At 54.8% G+C, this 8,147-nt stretch overlaps 1 protein-coding gene across 1 annotated transcript in view; it reads right to left on the bottom strand.

Annotated features, from left to right (window-relative positions):
* Window positions 1-1,874: 1,874 nt before the first annotated feature.
* Window positions 1,875-8,147, bottom strand: part of FBRS (fibrosin) — a gene marked incomplete at its 5' end in the record, with an annotated part of 11,004 nt that continues 4,731 nt past the window's right edge. Inside the window, 12 exons of the mRNA XM_005882098.2 lie at window positions 1,875-3,639; window positions 3,754-3,961; window positions 4,093-4,176; window positions 5,107-5,187; window positions 5,292-5,412; window positions 5,699-5,770; window positions 6,153-6,182; window positions 6,975-7,043; window positions 7,273-7,368; window positions 7,570-7,614; window positions 7,728-7,915; window positions 8,120-8,141. Of these exons, the coding sequence (XP_005882160.1) occupies window positions 3,096-3,639; window positions 3,754-3,961; window positions 4,093-4,176; window positions 5,107-5,187; window positions 5,292-5,412; window positions 5,699-5,770; window positions 6,153-6,182; window positions 6,975-7,043; window positions 7,273-7,368; window positions 7,570-7,614; window positions 7,728-7,915; window positions 8,120-8,141 (1,560 nt within the window). The remainder of the gene's footprint in view (window positions 3,640-3,753; window positions 3,962-4,092; window positions 4,177-5,106; window positions 5,188-5,291; window positions 5,413-5,698; window positions 5,771-6,152; window positions 6,183-6,974; window positions 7,044-7,272; window positions 7,369-7,569; window positions 7,615-7,727; window positions 7,916-8,119; window positions 8,142-8,147) is intronic.

The raw sequence follows: 8,147 nt of genomic DNA, 5'->3' as shown, positions 1-8,147 counted from the left end.
TATGTGTCTCTCACATCAATGTTTCTCTCTCTCACCCTCCCTCCCTCCCACTCTCTCTAAAAACCAATGGAAAAATATCCTCAGGTGAGAATTAACAAAAGTAAAACAAAACAAATAAAAAAAATTAAGTACTGATACAAGCTACAACATGGATGAACCCTGAAACAAATAAAGCTAAGTGAAAGAAGCCAGTCAGAAAAGATTGGGTGAATTGTATGGCCTATGAATGAATGATCTCAATAAAGCTGTTTTTTAAAAACCCATTTTACAAATAAACCATGGCACAGAAATAAGCACATTGCTTAAGGGTACATAGCTACTTTGCTGAGCTCATTGAAAGAAACATTTCCAAATAGCAGCCTCTCGATGGTGAATGATTTGGGTTTGGTTTTGCTTCCCCCAGGATGGAAGTCACTTCCAGACTTTTCTTTGACCTCCGCCTGCATTAGGATCAGAAAGCGTGGAGATGAACCAATGGAACATAGTGGCTGCAAGGACAGGCCCTAAGAAGGCAGCCCTTCGGATTTTTTCCTTCTCCCTCTCCCTCTCCCTCTTTTTCTTCTCACAGTATGTCTGTTGCTCTTCTCATAGTAGCTTTTAGCTCCAGGAAAGCTGGAATTTTGTTTTGTTTACCTCTGTATCCCCAGCCACTAGTTCAGTTCCTGGTTTGATGAAGTGAACAATGGTTGAAATAATAAAGGGCAGTTCAGTGAATCAGGTGAGTTAACAGGGAGGTTTCCGACTTGGGTGCTGGTAACATTTGCAGAGATGGAAATGGGGTGGGGAGCACAGTATCAGGTCTAAGGGATATCTGAGGTCCATGGGAGAGATCTAGGAGAGGGGGGGTACACACAGGCAGATATTTCACTCAGAGTGCTTATAGGGACCAGGGCAGTACCCTGAATAGTGACAATGGCCCATTCCTAAAAATGGAGTGGATGGGACAGTGGCCATCTGGAGAGATCGTGCCCCACCTCAAGGGACAGTCATAGGGGAAGCAGGCAAGCTGATTTTTCAGAAACGGAAAACAAGGATTGCCATGTGAAACCTTGTCTGAAGGCCAAGTTTCTCCTGGCCACCTGTTTCTGATTTCTGTTGGAACAATCTAGGCTTGAGTCTACCCTAGAAGTCTAGGGTATGTGTAGTGGCTCAGAGACGTTGGATAGAAGCATCTTTTCTACGGAGATGGGTTCACTTGGAGCAAGCCCATTCTGGGTGGCTTGAATGGGAGCCAGCCTCTCAGTCACTTGTTTTTAATGATTACATCAAAGAATAATGTTAAGAGTAAACAGGTAGTTACAAAATAGTACCTTTCACAGGACTCCATTTTAAGCACATATTAGAGAGAACTGGAGGAATATACCAACTATCAACAGTGGCATCTCTGAGGGGTGGGGCTATGAGGCACTCTCCCTTGGTACTACATATTTCTGGGTTTGAATTAATAATGATCATGTCTAAAAAATTTTTAAAACATAGGTATTTTCTAACATAACCATGTATGCACATATATGTGCAGGTAAACACACAGTAAAGGTGCCTAAAGAACATATACCAAATGTTGACAGTGGTTACTGCTGGATGTGTGGGGCTTGTGTGGGTTGGCAGATGTATAGGAAATTGTTTTGTCTCTTTCGTGGTGTTTGAATCTTATTTAACATGTACTCCCGGGATGTAAAAAAAAGTGAAAAACTCCAGTGCCCAACACCCCAATCCATCCATCCAGAAGTAGAACTCTCCCAGATGGGAGGGAGGGGAAAACCTTTGTCAGGACACAGACAGTATTATCTTCACAACCACCCCCCACCCCGACTCCACGATCCAGCCCAATCCCCAACCCCAGGTGACACACGCCGAAAGAGGAGCCAAGGGGCCTCATTGTAACACTCATTTTTATATAAATATCCGCAAGTCATGTTACAGAATAAGCCCCACCTGGGAAAAAAGTCAACATTATGTTTTTGTTAAACTGACCCCCGCCTTCTAGGCTGGGCCCCAGCCTGGGGGCACCTGCTGCTTTGGGAAGGCTGAGGCTGCTGCCCAGAGGCTGCTCAGGAAGCTGCCTGTGTGGCCCACCCCAAGCGGACCCCCTTCTTTGGTGTGTGGTACATGGTGACCTTCTCTGGCCCTCCGTAGCCGGGCAGGGCTCTGGGAACAGGGCTCTAGAGAGCAGGGCCCAGGAGTCCTGGGGGCACTTGGAAATGGAGTGGGGGCACTGAGCCACTAAGAAAGAAGTAGACTCTGAAGCTTAAAGGTTGAGCCTTTGGGGCTGGGGCACACAGAGGTAACAGGAACAAGTGGGGGGAACCTGGGCTGTCAGCCAAGCAGGAAGCATTTGCACTTCTTTCCAGCCTAGGTACCAGGTCCCTTCCCTTGTTGGTCCACTTCCTGCTGGACCCCATATTCCTAGGGATAAGCCCTGGGCCTGCCTGTCCCCTCCCAGCTCTTCCCCCTGCAATCTCCCCTCCCCCCACAGAGAGGCCAGAGGCTAGGAACACAGCACCAGTCTGAGGATTTAATTAACCAGGAAGGGGGGTTATTGGGAGGGGCACCCCTGTAAAAATGTACAAAAGGTCTGGGGGGCTATGTGGAAGGGGAGATAAATATGTACATGGAACTCCCCTTCCTTTAGCCCCTCCTCCCCCAACCCTGAGAGGGCATGAGGACTTGGGTGGTAGGTGAAGGGGAGGGGGCACTTTGGCCTCTGGCTTAGTGAGCCCTTGGGGAGGCAGGCCAAGGGCCTAGGGGCCCTCAGGGGCGATGGTGCACCTCAGGAGATCTATGAGCTATGACCTCTGAAATGACCCCCACTCTCATATGTATGTGTACAGACACACACATACACACACACACACACACACACACACACACACACACCTCTCTAGAAGTGTGTGACCTCTGCCCTCCCAATGACCCCAAGGTTCATCTGATGCTTGATCTCATGGGGGTTGGGGCTCTGTTCTCAGATTCCATGACCTCAGAGATGGCTGGTGAGGTCGCGACCTTTGCCCTCCAGCCCTGGCTTAAAACCTCAGTTCTAGGATCTTATCAAAAGGAAAGGGGGATGGAGCTTTGCCCCTGCCCCTCCCCTCCCCTCACCTGTCAGCCCGGGCTGGGCCAGGGGCCCTAGGTGGGGAACTAGGCCGGGGGGCGGGCACAAGTGGAGGCGGTGCCCCCAAAAGGGCTCCTGGTGGGGTCTTGCTGAGAAGGTGAGGGGTTCCTGGGGCCGCAGTAGGCGGCGGTGGAGGAGCCAAGCGGCTGTATAGCAGGGGATGGGCAGGCTCCAGACCATACAGGCGGGCAGCAGTCACTGCCCCTGGTCCAGTCAGCTCCTCTCCCGCCTCATAGAAGCGGGGTGGCCTTGCAAGGCGAGGGGGCCCTGCCAACCAGGCTGGATCCAAAAAGCCAGCACAGCGCTCTGGAGGACCAGGGCCCAGAAAGGGGGGTGGCCGGGGCCTCTCAAACAGCAGGTGGAGGCCCTGAGGCCCGGTGGCAGCAGCAGCGGCAGCAGCAGCCTCCTCTTTCCGTTCTTCCTTTACCCGCACCGATTCCTTGGCTGGCCTGGCCCCTTCCTCACCAGCCCGGGCCTTGGGAGTAGCAGGAGATACTCGGGGCTGGGGCCGTGAGAAGGGGAGGTCCCTGGGGGCAGGTGTGGGGGGAGAGAATAAAGGTACTCCAGAGGTCAGAGGTCAGATGCAGGCTGAGGGTGAGGTTGGGGGGGGGCGGGCGGCGGGCAGTTTGCGGAAAGCATACCTGTCTTTCTCCTCCTTGGTGATAGAAGTCTCCCTCCGCTCCACAGGCCGCTCCTTGTCTGAGCCTGGTGTCCGGGCGGCCTCAGGGGGCCGGACCCAGGCAGGAAAGGCCAGAGGACTGCGGTGCAGGCGACCCCATGGGTCTGGGGGGGAGACGAAGGCTGGTGGGGCCCCTGGGCTTTCTTTCTGGGCAAAGACGGCGCCGGAGTCTAGACAGAGGGCAAAGTAGAGAGTGACAGGAGCCAGGAGCGGGAGGCCCCAATCAGGCACCCCGCCCCCCTCCTGCTTGAGCACATTAACCCACTGCCACAGCCTCCTACCCACCCTACCCAGGACTCACTGAATGTGGGGCTGCCCAGGCCTCCAAAGGCCCCGTTGGAGAGGGCAGCCAAGGAGGCGAAGCTTGTGGGACGCCCAAAGGGATCTGCAGGAGAAAAGGGATGGTCAGAGCATCGGGCCGCCCACTCTGAGAAGCCACCAAGAACTGACAGGGAAGAGGCAGATCAGCAAGCAGGCCCCGAAGCCCTCGGCTGCTTTGTCTTCACCTTAACCACCTGGTGCTCAGCACTTCCTTGGGCCAGGCTAGGCAGTGAGCTCTGACATGCACAGTACTGTTTAACCTCACAAGCCCGATGAGGCAGCTGGGATCATTCCCACTTACAGGTGATGAAACAAGCTCCGAGAGGTGAAGTGACTTGCCAACAGTCAAACCAGGGCCTCTCTGACTCCAGAGGTCAAGCGTTCACCCCGCACGCCCCCACACCAGCCACCCATACCAGCTCTACAGCAAGCCAGTGACCTGAAAACCTCTGCCGGCTTCCTCCCACCTGACATGCAGAGCCCTTCCCAGCTTGACCCTAATTTCATGCACATGTCCCATCGCCAGTCAGAACAACTAACCTTACCCCTATGGGACCTCACAATTTCCTCTTCCAGGAACACCTTGCCCTATGCCATCAGGCTCAAATCCTTGTCCACCCGAACCCAGGCGAAATCTCCCCCAACAGCCTGCCTGAGCTGGCTAGGAACCAGCGACCATGCTCTCCTGGGGCTGTGCAGCCTTCCCCCACCTTCCTCTCCCAGGTGGCACATACCCTTTACCACTGGCTGTTCTTTCAGAGACTATCTGGGCTGGCAGAGATGAACAATCACTATGCCCTTTCCTATCCCATTTTACAGGCAATGAAATCAAGGCTCAGAGAGGGTAGAGTAATTTGCCCAAGGTCACAGAGCAAGTGGAACCAGATCTACCCCCACTTCAGCTGCCTTTCGGGTCTAACTTCCATCCCCAGCTTGAGAATTCCTGGAAGTCACAGATAAGGCCTGAGGTGCCCAACATGCCCTTGGCTCTTACCAATGTGGGTGCTGGGGCTCAGAAAGGGTCCATGGGCCCCGGGAGCTGCCGTGAAGGGGTTGGCTGCAGCGTGGACGGCACCTGGGGCAGAGAGGTGGGAGATTCTGATGAGGCTGAGTGGGCGTAAGGTGGGCCTTGGGTTATATATGGGAACCTTAGGCCCCAAGAGGGCTGGCCAGACTCACCAGTTGCAGTGAAGAGGGAGGCAGCCGGGTGGGAGAGCTCCTGGCCAGTGGGCAGGGCCCCATAGGGCCCCGGAAGGCAGGGCAGGAGGTCGTTCCGAAAGTCAAGCTTGTGGGAGTCGCCCTGCGTGGGACAGGGAGAGGGGCAGTGAGTGAGGAGCCAGATTTGTCCTCTTGCTCTTCTACCCCTGCACCCCCTCCAAGGGCTGCCTGGCGCCAAGATGGGGACTGAGTGCCTTCTCTGACCACCCGTCTAGTTAGCCAGAGAACCTAGTGCTAATTCGGAATTGCTAAGGCAGTGACCAGAGATGGGATGGGATGTTTCTGGCCAAGATTCTGCCAAGCTCTGCAGAAGGCAGACCCCCAGAGTTCAGGCAGGCCCGCTCTCCCCAGCCCTCCGGCCCCAGTACCTTCATCTTTTCCTGGTGTCTCAGGATCATGTAAGCCACACGCACGTGCATGGCACACCACTTCCCTGGTTTCTGCCGCCCCAGAAGGATGACCAAAGGGAAAGGGAAGGAAAGAATGTTCACTCGTCACCCACTCCAGGCCTGGCCCTGGGCCCAGACTTGCCACACATCATCTCCTCTTATCATCCCTACAAATGAGGGTGACTAAGTCCATTTCACAGCCTAGGAAACTGAGGCTCAGAGAGATGAACTGTCTTGCCAACGTCCCATGACCAGTTACATCTGAACCCAGGTCTCTGGCTTACAGTCCTTTCTCTTTCTGCTGTTCCACATCTGGCTGCCTCCATGTCTTGGATTTCTCACTCATTCTCAAGCATGACCTCCCCCACCCTCAGCCAAACACCCTGACACCAGCCCCAGCCTCATGCAGCCTGAGGTCTTCAACCACACTCACCCTCAAAGGTGGCCGGAAATGGTCAGGGATCTGGGGATGGCAAAGCAGATTGGTGGCGATTCAGACCTGTTTACTGACCTGGCATCTCATCGCCGCAGCCCCCAAATCCGCCCCCAAACATCTCCTTGAGAACCTGTGTGGCACCCTGAATCCTTTCCTGCTGGTGGTGAGACTCCTTTCCCTACCTCTCCCACTCTGAGCCTCTCCCCTCCAGCACCACGGTCCTGAGCCAGGCTCCAAGAAGATGCTGTGCTTGGGAGACTGGGAGTGGTTAGTGGGCAGGCAGAATGATTTCTCAACAGAAGAAGCTGTCCTGTTAGTAGCTTTATGTGAGGGCCTGTTAAAGCTTTCTTTAGAGAAAAGCCTTTATTACTGCTGAGAGAGTTTGGAAAACCTCTGGTCTAATCTGTCCTTTAGGAAATACATCCTGTGTTTTTTCACGGTTCCCAGAGCCCTGGGCCCTAAGTGGGAGGGAAGGCTTGGTCACCTTGTGCCACTTCACAAAGGGACAGCTTATCTTTTCACTGTTTTATAGACAGGACTTCCTGGTATGATGTCATTTTGGGGAGAAAAAGTTTTGTAACTTAAAAAAAAATCGAAATCACTGCCCTAATAATCTTATTTCTCGGGCAAGTTCATGAAATTCCCATTCCTCATGCCTGGGAAATCCTGTCATTTACATAAATTCTCTCACATCATATTCTCAGCAACACCCCCAACACGTATCAACAGGAGGGATCAGTCAATGATTCATGCTCAAGTCAACCCTGCTCTACTCAACAGACCTTCCAATTCCAGCAGGACCTGCCTTGGCCCCCTCACCTGTGTCCCCTTTTGGGGAAGCCCGCTTGGCATTGGCCCCAGTCGTGGTGGCAGCTCGGGGTTCATGCTCTGGGAAAGGGGAGTGGAGGAAACAGTCAGGAGAGCCGGCACTAGGCAGAAAGGGGTCTGTCACCAAGCTGGGGACCGGGACAGGGAGGAACGATGGCTTTAGGGAAACGGGGCCACACGGGGAGGGCAGATGGGCATGGTTTGGAGAATGGGAAGGAGGTATGTGGACCTGGAGGTGTTTGGGTTTTAAGGGGTGGGGGTGGTGACAGTGTCTAGATTGGGAGCTCACCTTGGGCTGGAAGGCCCCCTGCAGGGAGCCAAAGGAGACAGCCGGCGGGAGGCCCGGAGGGAGGCCGGGCACTGCGGGAGGGAAGGCCGTGTACGGCTGTGGAGAGAATGGGACTAGTCCAAACTGGGGGTGGAGGTGCAGGCCACATCTGGTCTGCCCATCAGTCCTCTGGCCTCCACCCTAAAGCCCCCCAGGGAGCTTAAGGCTCTTGCTTTTGAAGCTGAAGATTGGACCCCCAACAGTTAGGGTCACACGCACTAACGCATCTACGCCCACACACCACACACATGCACTCACATTATGCCGGAAAAGGCCTTCCATCTTTCCTGGGTATTTCTCAAACTAGGGAAGAGAAGGGAAGAGTAAGCTGCTAGCCAGAGACCCGGGCCTTCCCCTGAAGCCAGACCCTCCCCCCAAGCCTCTGAGCCTTATCGCCGGCCCAATGAGGAGCTCACCATGTGGGGGCCGTGGGGTGGCAGCAGGCCTGGGGGGTAAGGGGTGAAGTGCTGGTGGGTGTGCTGGTGGGTATGCTGGTGCTGGTGGTTGTGCTGGTGGAACTGGAAGGCCAGGGGCCGGGCTGAGCCCCCTGCCCCCACCACCTCAGGGTAGCGAGAGTTCAGGTCCTGGCCGATCAGGTCCTGCTCTGTGGGAGGGGAGGGGGAGAAGGCTTTAACATCTGTCGCCACCTGTCAGCCTCCTTGGGCCCAGGTGGCAGGCCTTCCCTTCTGGCCTTGAGCCACTCCCTCCTCAAGCCCTGCAGTCTGCTAAGGTCCAAATGCCCCAAAGCTGACTGGGCCCAAGCCCAGGGTCATTGCCCCCCACCCCCCGGCCAGGACCCCAAACTCACCAGAAAGGGTGTTAGCAGCTGAGGCCCC

The sequence above is a fragment of the Myotis brandtii genome, unplaced genomic scaffold (assembly GCF_000412655.1).
Source record: "Myotis brandtii unplaced genomic scaffold, ASM41265v1 scaffold698, whole genome shotgun sequence".
NCBI classification, from domain to species: domain Eukaryota; kingdom Metazoa; phylum Chordata; class Mammalia; order Chiroptera; family Vespertilionidae; genus Myotis; species Myotis brandtii.
Note: the sequence above shows the minus strand (reverse complement) of the source record. Positions and strands in the feature narration are given on the sequence as shown.